This window comes from Lepisosteus oculatus, chromosome 13 (genome assembly GCF_040954835.1).
Source record: "Lepisosteus oculatus isolate fLepOcu1 chromosome 13, fLepOcu1.hap2, whole genome shotgun sequence".
Classification (NCBI taxonomy): domain Eukaryota; kingdom Metazoa; phylum Chordata; class Actinopteri; order Semionotiformes; family Lepisosteidae; genus Lepisosteus; species Lepisosteus oculatus.
The window spans coordinates 28765615-28780244 of record NC_090708.1 but is presented as its reverse complement, the minus strand read 5'-3'; the positions used below and the strand labels follow the sequence as shown (position 1 = coordinate 28780244).

Genomic DNA, 14630 nt, shown 5'->3' with positions numbered 1-14630 from the left:
GACCAGAACTGGACATTCCTGTGTGGGACACACAGCAGACGTTGGGGAAATACAATCATGCTTCCATCATATTTGTGAAACAGACTGACATCTGGTTGCTCCAACTCTCTCTTTGATTCACGACCTTTCCTCTTTCCACTATCAAATATCTTATAGACAGAGGACAGGCAATACAAGAGGCAGTCCAGTACCTTGGTTGTGTGTAGTATAGACAGAGGATAGTCTATACAGGCCAGTATCTTGATGATGTTGAGTATAGACAAAGGACTGTTGGAGCAGTTCAGTACCTTGATGAAGTGCATGATAGATAGAGGACAAGTATTGGAAACAATTCTACAGATCTAAGTTGTGAACCACATACAGTGCCTTGCGAAAGTATTCGGCCCCCTTGAACTTTTCAACCTTTTGCCACATTTCAGGCTTCAAACATAAAGATATAAATTTTTTATTTTATGTGAAGAATCACCAACAAGTGGGACACAATTGTGAAGTGGAACGAAATCTATTGGATTTTTGAAACTTTTTTAACTAATAAAAAAATGAAAAGTGGGGCGTGCAAAATTATTCGCCCCCCTTGCGTTAATACTTTGTAGAGCCACCTTTTGCTGCGATTACAGCTGCAAGTCGCTTGGGGTATGTCTCTATCAGTTTTGCACATCGAGAGACTGAAATTCTTGCCCATTCTTCCTTGCAAAACAGCTCGAGCTCAGTGAGGTTGGATGGAGAGCGTTTGTGAACAGCAGTTTTCAGCTCTTTCCACAGATTCTCGATTGGATTCAGGTCTGGACTTTGACTTGGCCATTCAAACACCTGGATACGTTTATTTGTGAAACATTCCTTTGTAGATTTTCCTGTATGTTTGGGATCATTGTCTTGTTGGAAGATAAATCTCCGTCCCAGTTTCAGGTCTTTTGCAGACTCCAACAGGTTTTCATCCAGAATGGTCCTGTATTTGGCTGCATCCATCTTCCCCTCAATTTTAACCATCTTCCCTGTCCCTGCTGAAGAAAAGCAGGCCCAAACCATGATGCTGCCACCACCATGTTTGACAGTGGGGATGGTGTGTTGAGGGTGATGAGCTGTGTTGCTTTTACGCCAAACATATCGTTTTGCATTGTGGCCAAAAAGTTCGATTTTGGTTTCATCTGACCAGAGCACCTTCTTCCACATGTTTGGGGTGTCTCCCAGGTGGCTTGTGGCAAACTTTAGACGAGACTTTTTATGGATATCTTTGAGAAATGGCTTTCTTCTTGCCACTCTTCCATAAAGGCCAGATTTGTGCAGTGTAAGACTGATTGTTGTCCTATGGACAGACTCTCCCACCTCAGCTGTAGTTCTCTGCAGTTCATCCAGAGTGATCATGGGCCTCTTGGCTGCATCTCTGATCAGTCTTCTCCTTGTCTGAGCTGAAAGTTTAGAGGGACGGCCAGGTCTTGGTAGATTTGCAGTGGTCTGATACTCCTTCCATTTCAAGATGATCGCTTGCACAGTGCTCCTTGGGATGTTTGAAGCTTGGGAAATCTTTTTGTATCCAAATCCGGCTTTAAACTTCTCCACAACAGTATTACGGACCTGCCTGGTGTGTTCCTTGGTCTTCATGATGCTCTCTGCGCTTTCAACAGAACCTTGAGACTATCACAGAGCAGGTGCATTTATACAGAGACTTGATTACACACAGGTGGATTCTATTTATCACCATCAGTCATTTAGGACAACATTGGATCATTCAGAGATCCTCGCTGAACTTCTGGAGTGAGTTTGCTGCACTGAAAGTAAAGGGGCCGAATAATTTTGCACGCCCCACTTTTCATTTTTTTATTAGTTAAAAAAGTTTCAAAAATCCAATAGATTTCGTTCCACTTCACAATTGTGTCCCACTTGTTGGTGATTCTTCACATAAAATAAAAAAATTTATATCTTTATGTTTGAAGCCTGAAATGTGGCAAAAGGTTGAAAAGTTCAAGGGGGCCGAATACTTTCGCAAGGCACTGTAATCTTCAGATGGGGAGCAGTCATTGGCCAGGATACAAGTGATACATTCTGTAAAGCCTGCAGGGCTGTATGAATGATGTTCTTGGAATTAGCCTAATGCACATGATAAAACCATGGAAATACAAGAGACTGTGGCTGTCCAGGCAACACTGGGCTAAATTAACTGAACATTCTGTTCAGTTTACACTGAAATTAAAGGCATGGTCTGTTGATAACAGAGAAATCTCAGTATTGCAGTGTTCTGCCTGTGTGCGCAGAAGGAATAAGTTGGTTACACCATCATAGTCTAGGGTATTCCCCTCCCCATATGGGTCAAAACATTTCCACCTGCCCACTGGCAAAGATGAGGCAGCAGTGGAAAGCCAGAGAATTTAGTTAGAATTTGCTAGTACTCCTGCAGACTACTACTGGTACACTGGAAAATTTTGCTCTGGAAACTCTGACAATACCCCTATTAATTATTATCACTGTATTGTTTCTCATATTCACTGTCTCCAGCATTGCTGGCTCAGAGGAAAGAACTGTGTGTAGATTGCAGTGGAGTGCTGTAACACTCCGTGTAAAACTCTACTGTGGTATCCTGTGTTAAATGGACAGTAAAGTGGAGCATAAAACAACATCATAAAACCTTTGTAAAATACAAAGATACAGAGTTAACTAAAAAGCATTGTAAAGAAAAGTTAATGTGTATTATAAAAGAGAACTAACAGGATAAACTGTAGCATGAAATTTGAAATGTAAAATGTTACCACAGTAATTGTTTTTTTTTTATGAAGACTGGCAACTGTATTTGTTTAATTGAAAAAAGGAACCAACAATAAACAAATAACACAAATGTTTTCCTAGGGTAGATTGGGAACACATTCAGCTGAATTTGATGCCTGTGACACCACTGCAGGGGAGAAACACTATTATCAGCCTCTCTGCAGTGCCACACGTGCATCTTGTGGGTCTGTTAATGCCCTCCGCTTGTCCAGGGGTATAATAGGTGGGCAATGAGCATCTTTGATCCACCACTGCATTGTATGAAGCACAGAGTCAGCCTTGTCAGATCCACAGCCCTCAATCCTAGCCTGGTCACACGATGACACGCTGGATGGGAAAAGCACTTTGGCACCCCAATGTTCCCTTCTTCCAACACTTAAAATAATAGACCAAATGCCACATAAGAGAGAAAATTGGATCTCTGTGCAACATGATCTGTGGTTCCTTAAAAAATGCTGCTAGCAGCGCAAAAGGATTGGTCTTCTGTCCAATGTGTTTCAGCCGGTGAGAGCAGAAACCAACGCACACAGACATACAGGGTCATAAACACCCATCTTACCCCCACCCACATCTGTCCCCTTGCCCTCAGCCGGCTATTTGATCCTCTTGGCCACATCCAGGTAAGCAAACTCAATCTCGCGGTCGGCAGGGCAGGTGTTGATGAATTCCTCTCTCAGGTACGCATTTTTCAGGTAACGCCACACCCCCATCATGTCCGCTGGGATCTCGAACTTCCGATATTTCCTGGCCACTACCTGGAAAAACCCCACAGGACTATGAGCATGACCAGGCAGGGAAAAGCTCAAGTTTGTATCTCTGCCTGGGTTTTACTTAATAGTTTCACTTTTATCATTTTTTCTTAAACATTTGTAGGCTATCATGAATTTGGTTCTTTTTAGAAATTTTTATAAAGACAGGATCTTGGTTGTACACAGTATAGACCAACAACAGGTAATAAAACATTGTAGCCTAATAATGTGCTATATAGACAGAGGACAGGCAATACAAGAGGCAGTCCAGTACCTTGGTTGTGTGTAGTATAGACAGAGGATAGTCTATACAGGCCAGTATCTTGATGGAGTATAGATGAAGAACAGATGGAGCAGTCCAGTACTGTACCTTGATGAAGTGCATGATAGATAGAGGACCAGTTCAGTACCTTGATGATATGCAGTTTTGGTAGCAAGTTGCAGTCGGCAAGTGTAAGCTCATCTCCATCCAGGAAGCTGCGGGTGGATGGCCCCGGTTCCTCTGTGCTGTCAGCATCAATCTCTTCAGGCAGTGGAGTGTTCAGGTGGTCATCCAGTCGTCGCAGTGCCTTCAACAGGGCCTTTTCTAGGGCTTTTGAGGAACAAACAGATTTAATTCACATAGAAGAACCACATTGCACTGTTAGTGCGACTCACTTGACTGGTAGACCAGTCTGCACTTTCAGCTTTGTATTGACAGTCAGACTCAAGCTGAAGAATATATCAAGAGGGTCCAGTTTCTAACACCATCATTCTCATTTTTCATTTTCATTTTCGTTTTTTTTTCACAATGTAATGTGAAACCCCTTGAGATGCACCATCTCATTTTCAAGGGGACCCTAGAATACATAAGCAATACTTAAACAAAAAAGAAATAAACAAATTATAACAAAAAAGAAGAAAAAGTAAAATAACACAAAGAAAGAAGAAAAACAAAAGTAAATAAAAATACAAACTATATAGATGCCATGCAAATGGAATAAATAATATCTGGAAATTAATAAGAGTAGAATTATTTCAATACAAGAACCTTCAGTTTTTTAAATACAAAATTAGTTTGTTTTAAAATACACAAATTAAACTCTGTGATCTTAATTCAAAGGGTAAGTTATGAAGTAAGACACAAGATGTAAAAAGGGTTAACTTAAGTTCTGCCTGAAAATTAGACTTCTAAGCAACAGGAAAGGGGGTTAACTGATAAGGATTCCAGATGCAAGCTAGGAACCCCCCTGGGTGTAATCTTAAACTGACCATTTGGCCAGGATCTCTTAACTGGCCAAATACCATGACCCCCCTCTTCACCATAAGGCCGAGTGACGTCAGAAACGGAAAAGAAAATACTATATAACCTAAAAGTTTGTACCGGCACATTGAACAATACTTCGGTTTTGTTTTTTCATTTGGGAAACAAGACTTCGGCTTTATTGTTCCTTGCATGCAATAAACTCATCTGTTTAACTCGGGATCCAGAACCTTATTCTTTCTGTTACAACAATTGTGGCATAGTCGGCTGGATGCTCCAGAAGGCACAGAACTTCCCATCGGCAGGAGAGACGGTCAGCACGCACATTACTAAGAGGTAAGGACTCCTCTTTTATTTAAAAGTCCCGACTCTCTCTGACCAATTGGGAAATCTCTGCTCCCTGCGAGAATCGCCCGAAATGACGGAGTAAACGTGAGTTCCTGGATACCTCTGGCCCGGGGAAGACACCGGTAATGGGTATGTAATGGGTGGTTTGCTGTAAGCCCAGAAGTTGGTCTGGCAGGCGGTGATTTGCGGTATGCCTTAATTGCACGTACAATATGAAACTGGGTGTCGGGTGTATGCCTTAAACTGGTATGTATGAAACTGGTGTCGGGTGTATGCCTTAATTGCACCGGGCTTTTGAATGGGTTTGGACCTTTACCGTGAGGCTCAGGATCGGTGTGGGCCTTAATTGTTCCCGGGGTTCTGAACCTGAGTGGTGCCTCAAGGTAGGCATGTAATCCAGGAATGGTTTGGGCCTTAATTGCACCTGGAGTTCTGAGGCTTGAGTGGTGCTTTGAATGCACATATAATTCAGGATTGGGTCCTGAGAGTAGCTACGTCTTGATCGTGCACGGATAGGAGTGGCATGGTTTTCTTTTGTTTTGTTTTAAAGGGAACAGGAAAGACGTAGATGATACATGTATGTTTTTCGTGTTTTCCTCCATTTAAAGGGAGCAGCAGAGACGTAGATATAGATGTATGTTTCTGGTGTATTTCTTGTTTGTGAACATATACACATGCACGATACATAAACCATAAACACACCTCATAATAAAAGAGCAAAGCACTAAGTAGCAGGATTTAAAGGATGTTGAGACCCGAGAATCGCCCTGATTGAGCTCAGTGTGTAAGTCCACCCAGGGGCAAAAGCAGCGATGCTGGCATTCTGGGGATGGTGAATTACTGATCAAGGAAGGGGGGTTTCAAGGTCTCGTTTCTTACCTGTGAACAGTGCGGTGTAAGTCCTCTTTAAAGTCTCTGTGAGGCATTTAGATCTGGAGGTAACAGACGCCCTTAACTGAATGAGTGCAGTAATGCACAGGATTTTCAAGTAAAAGCATCCCCGTACTGTATGAGCTGTTACCTCACACAAAGTAAACTCTTAAAGAGACTGAACATGTGTGCTAACTGATGGTCTGAGAAAGTAGTGTAAGGGTCCGTTTATATATCGGAAAAGTGTAAATTGACGGAAAAGAAGGAGAAAAATATGGAAAAAGCTGAGTTTGTCAGAGGGAGTTTGGGGCAAAGAAGCCTGTAAAGAAAGCATATGAGTATTGATTGCCAAAAGCATAAGCATGTAGCTCCCACCATGGTGCACAGCCGGCACCAGTGGTGGCAGATACATGAGAAAAAAAAAGAGAAATTGGGATGTGATTACTAAAAAGTGTGTTTACGAAAAAAAACTGAAAGAAAATATACTTTACTCACTACAAAGAGTATGAACAAAAGCGAAAAGAGGCAGTGCAGGAGAATCAGAAACTAAAGGAAGAATTCGTTCCTGGTCGCACTGCACTAGTTAATGTGTTACAACCGTCAACTAAATTATATCCTGTTCTCCCATAGGGGAACAGACAGGCAGGAAATGAAAATAATTGGGATCAATTCCCACATATGGAGACGGGGGGGTCTGAGTGGGATGACATCTGGTACGAGTGTAATAGAGACAGAACAGGGACTCCCCTCTTAAAGGGAGGGTGCCCGCAGATCTGTACTCTCACCCGAAGTGGGAAAGGACTTGATGTAGCGGGGGCTGGCGCTGTTGATGACAGCGTCACTCTACCTGTCTCGCACCCCGTCGAGGGGGTCCGCACTCACACCTACCTTCCCTGATTCTCCCATACGATCAAATCCAAAACCGGAAAATATTGACCAGTTGGCTAAAGAAGTACCGCATCCGAAATTAGGAATGCAGTGAACCTGGAGTGCGCTTCAGGAATTAAAACGATTCATGTAGAAGTGAAACAAAATACAGCGCATTGTAGTACGAAGAGAAAAAATATATTCTCGATGTGTATGTGTGTTTTATGAATTTGTGTGCCACCATGTATGTGTGTAACTGTGAGTTTTGGTATACTAAATGACGGTGCGAGTGTGTTTAGCCAGGGGGACTGGCTAGAGACGTAACTAAAGAGACTTGACGAAAATCAACTTAAGGAGATTGGAAAATATAAGAGCGTCTGAAACGTATAAGTACAGTACAGGTGGACGTACAATGAGTTAGATAAACAGTTTTTGTATGCATATACAATTCGTTGTAATAGTGGAAACAAGTTGGATTTATTTGAATGTCTCGAAACCAGACATGCTGAAATGCTGTAGGTTTAGAATCAAGACTGGGGAGAATAAACAGTCTTGTGAGAAGATCTGTTTACCTAACGATTAATAATAATAATAATAATAATAATAATAATAATAATAATTGCTTGTACTTATATAGCTGTAGCGGCAATGCTTGTTAATAAGACAGAATTAAGTGTTGCTGTGCTTTCCCAAATGAGGCCCCATCTCTCTCTTCATCTCTGTGGTGCCAATGAACGAGCTGAAGTTTCTCCAGGTAAAAACAGGCAACACAGAGCTCCAAGACTATTCTAGAGAATTCCAGTAGGAGAATCTCTAAGCAGAATTCCAGGGGTGCGAGACAATTCCAGGGTAGGACGGCCCAGGAGGGCAGGACATTCTCGCAGAGCGCCTCCTGACCATCCTGAGACAGCCCGGACAACCACGGAACGGCCAGTGGGTCCAAGTGCCAGAACTTTCCTTTGTTCTAAGAGTCTAAAGAGGTTGCCAGAGAGTAACCAAAGGATCCACCCGAGGTTAGCACCAGCAGCAAGCCTCGTGAACAGGTCGGAACTGTGGACAGCTGAATCACTATTCAGAACTAGCGCTTCATCAGGAATGAACCGGTCCTCTTCCTGACTTGCTGGGACCCACAGTCATCTTTTCTCCTGTGCACAAACTTTGCTAGTTAAAGCCAACACTAACTAGCCGGTCAGTGAGCATCAGCAGCGCACCGTCGCAAGCAACACAGCACAGCCTGGCACGGAGCCAGAGAGCCCGCAGGAGATCTGAATCCCCAGAGACTGGATGAGTATTCAACTTCAATGCATTACTGCTCAAGAATTCAATTGATATCCCAACTAGTTGATATCAATTTAATTCCTAAGAGTTATGTACTTGTTTTGAGTATCTAATGTAGAAGTTATAACCAAGTTCATTTACGAAACGATCTTAATATATGTAACTCTTCGTGACTGATTGAATATACAGTATACCTTTTGTATTCTGATAACCCTCTCGATAAGATCTGTTAGGTTTATATGCATATTTTATGTATTAATAAATGTATTCTTGTGTTTTAGTACCTGTGTGCGTTGTTTGAGTTATACCGCAAGGTTGGATTCTAAAGCCATTAAAAGAATCATTTTGTGAAATGCCCAAACCCTACAGAACTGGTGCCTTGTGAGAGCACACTACATAGTGCTTTTCTGGACACTCCACTCAAGGCACTTTACAGGTAATGGGGACTCCTCCACCATAACCAATGTACACCCCTACTCTCTTCGAGAAATGCTCTGGGATTTTTAATGACCACAGAGAGTCAGGACCTCGGTTTTACATCTCATCCGAAGGACGGCACTTATTTACAGTATAGTGTCCCTGTCACTACACTGGGGCATTAAGACCCACATGAGCCGCAGGGTGAGCACCCCCTGCTGGCCCCACTAACACCTCTTCCAGCAGCAACCTTAGTTTTTCCCAGGAGGTCTCCCATCCAGGTACTGACCAGGCTCACACCAGCTTAGCTTCAGTGGGTTGCCAGTTGTGAGTTGCAGGGTGATATGGCTGCTGGCAGATCTAAGAGATTAGATCTTGTTAATCCCTTGTAGCCTTCCTAAATCTGTCCCAGTCCAGTGCATAAAAGGAGTTAAACCTAAAATGTACTGTAAATAGGGTGTCAGTTTCTCTGTTATGGGATACTGGAGCACTACTGTCATCCTTGTTTCACTCCTCTGTTCAACAGTGTGCTACAGAGTAATGTATATGGGGAGACGGCAGGAGGCCACGGGAGTATTGGGGCAGCAAGTTTTACTTGCTGAGTACCAGATTTTAACATTCACGTGGATTTATCACTCGAATGTGGGTGGTTTTATCCCAGATCTATTGGGTTGGAATATGCATTACAAAGAATGACTATCCAGAACAGGGAATCACGTGGCTTCAACTGACTGTGATCACTCAGTATGTTGATGGTATTCTGATTGCTTCCCCTGACGAGGAAACCCACAAGTCTGAGTTGCTTCAGGTTTAGAGTGCCTAATATTAAGCAGTTATGATAAGGCCCTTTTGTGTCAAGCATTGTGTAATTTTAACAGGGCCTGGGTGCAATGTTTTTACAGGGTTTTACGTTTTAATAACAATGAATAGTCACCTATGTGTTACAAAATAAACATTTATATTGATTTGAATCACGTTTTGATTTAAATCGTAAACGCGCGTTTAAATATATGTGTTTAAAGGCGATATATAAAAGCACTGATTCTTATGGAATGTGTTCCGCTGGGGATTCAAAAAAAATATTTTTTTTAATCGCGTATCTAAGGAAAATAGCAGTATAACTTTGTTCATGCGCATCATTATACAGTATCTCATTTTGTATTTCTATTAAAAAAAAAAATCGTTTGCCCAGCCACTATTGTTGTTATTGTTTTTATCCTGTAAAGCGCTTTGAGGAGCACAGCTTTTTCACCAAGTAAATTACTTTTTGACACCATCCTTACACAAAGCAGAAACTGATTGAATTTTCCGATGACATACTGTACAAGTGCAAAGACTACAGATTTTAATCGTCTTTTTTCTGAACCAGGGAAAATCTGATCATGTTTCTCTATAACAATAATAAAAAAAAATATTTTACATATCTCCTTTAAAAGTGGCATCTCAAAACAATAAAGTAGATGTAAGCCACAGATTACAAAGTAAATACCCAGACAAACGTAAACGCGTTTTTAATAAAATGCTTTCATTCATTCAACAGAGAGAGAGCGTAAAACCTGAGTGTAACAGCTGTTCCTTTTTCTGATCACTCGCTCTCTGAGATACATGAGAATCCAGGCTTTTTTATCAACGCTTTCTTTTCCGTATACCAGATTTTATGGAACCACTTCAGAAGGGTGTCAGCCAGTCAGATTCCAGGAATCGGTACTTTAAAGGAAAAATACACACCGGTACTCCATTTTAAGCATCGAAGTATTTAACTAACATGTGAAATAGCGTGTGAAAAAGTGGTAGTTTTAAGCTTTTCTGCTAATATAATATGGAATCGCATATCTAAAGAATTAAATAACGATATGATTATATTCGTGTACTGCGACAGGGCTGTTTCGCCTCTCTCTTCATGTGACTGTACCAGGAAGAGGATTTCTTTCTATTCGAAATGTGTATTTTAAAAGTTTAAGAAGTAAAAACCTTACAGCGTACACAGATTTCTAAACTGATCAGGATCGTTATCTTTGTCTTATGCATAATAATGTTCACCGCTCTGTCCAGCAAATTAATAATAAACTTTATTTTATATAGCGTTTTAAACGAATAAGTAATTAGATTGCTCATAAACCTAATCACTTGCTTTTTCTTTTTATTTAGGCTCAGATTTCAACTATAGATCATATTATTAATAACCATAATAACAACCAACCAACAAAAACAACCATATAAACATAATACCAACCAAAAACATAGATAACGACCACAATACAAAATCAAATATATCAAACCATTATACTCTCGCAAGTCCCTCCAATTATCATAATCCCGCCCCTTATGCAAAAAAATCCACCTCAATTTTCAACATAAAGCATTAGACAAAATCAATACCTCAACACTCCATACTCAACAACGATAATTCACAAACAGCCAGAACATGTAACTCCACATTCCCAAACAGGCCTCATTTCCATAGCCCTGCCTCTTATGCAAAACCAACATCCCTCCCCTGGGGTTTGTAATCGTTTTTATTTTCAAATAAATTTTAGCAAAGTCATGTATTTTAAAAATCTTAAGATATTTATATTTATGTCTTTAGTGGTTTCATTAGTGAAAAAGGCTAAAAGGGCTTTTATGTAAACCATGTTTGCTATTAATTCACTCAGGGCTAAAGTATGTTAATTGTCTTCAAATGAAAGAAGGGTTCCTTTCGCCGTGGTCGGGTTGAAATTAGAAGCTTGCCACGCCCGGACTGTTACACCAACGTATTAGCATGTTAAAGCGATTTCATTGAGGAGCCTCACCTTTCTTAACTAGTACTGTACTTCCTTGGTTTTGGAGGGGGGGAGGTGTCTTTCGCTGGAAATCTCGCCTCCTTCTACTTTGAAAATACCTGTGAAACCGGTTTAATTCGTCACAGCCAGCACTCCTGCAGAGAGGGGGGTTGTACTTGCAGTGTATACAGTAGATGGGAAACGCTGCCCACGTGTTATGCTCTTCCTTAATTTCTAAGCCGGAACACATCATTATATCTCATTTTGTATTTCATTTAAAAAAAATCGTTTGCCCAGCCTAACAGTATTGTTGTTATTGTTTTTAACCTGTAAAGCGCTTTGAGGAGCCACTTTTAAAGGTGCCATATACAATAAAGTTCATTATTATTACTATTGTTAATTTGCTGGACAGAGAGGTGAACATTATTACACAGAAGACAAAGAAAGCGATTTACGTTGCATTGTGCATTGTGCTGCTGTAATACAGTTTTAAATAATTAAAAGTCTAAACAGTATCAGCTTTATTTATGGGTTTTAAATAAAGGCGATTTAAACGCGATTTAAATCAATATAAATGTTTATATTGTTACGCCTAGGTGACTATTCATTGTTATTAAAACGACTTAAATTCGAACATGTTGTGATATTTAGAAATATAAATTTGTTTGGTGCGAGTGAGGTTTTTTCCCCCAACAACCTTCCAGAGGAGCTATAAATATTTTAAATAAGTACATACAGTATTGCTCATAAGGTCTGCTATTTGAGGTCCAGTTATTTAGATGCATACACCTTATTTTATCTCAGCTTTTCAGCTGAGATACACAGATCATACATAAACAATGCAGTAAAAAATGTCTCATCAAGTATTTAATCATTAGGTATAACAGTTTCCCTTTAGGCCTCTGAAAACACCACCTTCTACCTTGTGAATACCAGTACCTCCTAATTGTCTAAAGGCTTTATTTAAAAAATTAAATAAAAAAAACTGATGTGCTGAAACAGTACAATTAAACACGCTCTGCAGAAAAGGGGATGGTTGTTAGGTCAGCTACAGTTTTACACGTACAGTACACATTTGATTTCATTAAAATTATGAGGTACCCTGTATCTGCAGGACTCAAGAGGCTCTCAGTCATGTCACTTTGCAGTTGATGTCTCCTAGAGGTTCCTAGATTCTTATTGTAAATAAAGGAACGGCATATAGTGGGACTTTTTTCAAAAACGGGGAACAAATTTCAACATCCGACTGCACCGAGCATACACATATTGGTTCTAGGCTCCTGAATTACCTTTGGTCCCTGGATCATTGCTTTTAACCATTTACACAAGGTTTTTACTGTAAAGCACTTTCACAGCTCAACATAAATGGACCTTCTGGGGCACAGGCTTTAAAGGAGCTTTTTTAAAAAAACAGACTTTGCCTTTCCTGTTATAAGCTTTTCTTTTAGCATATGACAAGCATGCCCTTATTATGGCGATATCCTCCTAAACATTGGAGAAATAACTCTAGAAGTTCAATTAAAACAGAAATGCTTCAAATCACTTGAGATACAACAAAAAAGTGGTGTATTAGAAAGTGTGTTAAAAATGTAGCTAGTTTGTTTTCATACCTTAGATTATAATAAAACCTCACCATTTAACACCAACAGGTGTTTGTCACGACCACCAGCCAGCGGAGATCAACACGTAAGCGAGCCAATCAGCACCAGCAGCGGATTACTTCTAACAAGCGCCGCCGCACGAGTTAACACACCTGCAATTGCTCTACCGTTCGGCACGCCAGGTTATTTATACCATTCGTACCTGATTCCCGTTGCTCGGTATTGAGTTCTCTTCTTGTTGCTCAGCCTAGCGTTCTCACCCCTCTTTTGCCTTCCTGGAATTCTGCCTGCACCTTTTGCCTTCGGACTTCGGATCTCCTCTCGCCCTTTGGATTGTTTGCTATCATTGCCTGTTTTGGATTTGACCCTGTAGCTCTCTTTTCGACTACGATTCTGTCTCACGTTTTGGATTGTTCGCCACCAGTGCCTTTACCGGATCTCGACTTACCTTCGCCTTCGGACTACGGCTCAGCTTCTGGATTTGCTCGGTACGTTTACTTACCTCCCTGTGACTCCTGCATCTGCATCGGATCCTTTTCACCTCTACAGAGCATCGTTACAGAATACCGAGCCCGATTATGGATCCCGCAGACGCACAGACCCTTCGTTCCCTTCTCCCGCAGCAATCCCAGACCATCGCCCAGCTTCAATCTTCTCTCCAACTGCTCACTAACCAAGTCGCCTGGCTTTTTTCTTCCCCTGTTTCGCCGGTTCCCGCACCGATTCCTACAACGCCTTTTTTACAAACACCTGCTCCAACCACCGCGGCCCCGCCCACCACTCCCTCAACTTTACCATTTGTTCTCCCGGAGAAGTATGACGGCAATCCTGCAGGCTGCAGGGGCTTTATTGCCCAGTGCTCCCTGGCTTTTCAGCTGCAGCCTGAGCGTTTTTCTACTTCTCGACAGAGGATCGGATTCGCACTTTCCTTGCTCACAGGCAAAGCATTGGATTGGGCTGCAGTATTGCTTGCTAGAGGAGAGCAGCTGTTCTCTGACTTTCAGCTTTTTGCTGACCTTCTCCAGGCGCGTTTTTCTCAAAGCAACCCGGATTTGACTTGCCTTCGGCTTTCCTCTCTTCGCCAGGGCGACAGACCACTGCAAGATTATGTGGCTGAATTCCAAGCCCTCGCCACGGAGTCTGCCTGGAACCCGGAAGCTTTGGTTTGCCTCTTCGCTAAGGGTCTCTCGGAGGATCTAAAGGACCACCTGGTGCTCATGTCCTTACCAACCTGGTCTCTAGAGGCGGCTATCACTGCGGTAGTTGAATTGGACACTCGCATTCGGCTGCGGAGAGCGGAGAGACACCCAGGAAGCAGACCTGTGAGGCCCATGGGTCCTCCCCTCGTGGCGCCCACCCTGCCACATGCACCCCTGTCCTTGGAGGAAAAGGAAAGGCGCCGTCAGGAGGGGCTGTGTCTGTACTGCTCTGCGTCGGGTCACCTGCTCGCTACTTGTCCTTTGAGACCCCCACATCCACCTCGAGCTCCCCCACTGCCTACTATTAGTGTCAGTAGTGCTGTTTTTTCACAATCCTCTTCAGGGCCTTTATTCCCAGCTGAGATTTCCTGGATGGACACGCACCTTCCCCTTTCGGTTTTGGTGGATTCAGGGGCAGCTGGGAATTTTATGGATGCCTCTTTTGCCAAGAAGTGGGATATTCCTCTTGCTCCGCTTTCACCCCCTATCTGCATTCAAACGTTGGATGGGTCACCAATCGCTCCTGGACGTATTTCCTG

At 42.0% G+C, this 14630-nt stretch overlaps 1 protein-coding gene across 2 annotated transcripts in view; it reads right to left on the bottom strand.

Moving 5' to 3' along the window:
* LOC102683754 (chloride intracellular channel protein 5-like) overlaps positions 1 to 14630 on the bottom strand; it is a 49149-nt gene that overhangs the window by 3118 nt on the left and 31401 nt on the right. The window contains exons 5-6 of one of the 2 annotated variants that reach the window (XM_015361826.2): positions 3917 to 4098; positions 3317 to 3512 (exon numbers count right to left, since the gene is read on the bottom strand). In XM_015361826.2, the coding sequence (XP_015217312.1) occupies positions 3351 to 3512; positions 3917 to 4098 (344 nt within the window). In that variant the 3' untranslated portion in view covers positions 3317 to 3350. The remainder of the gene's footprint in view (positions 1 to 3316; positions 3513 to 3916; positions 4099 to 14630) is intronic. The other variant, XM_015361827.2, reaches the window with a different exon arrangement.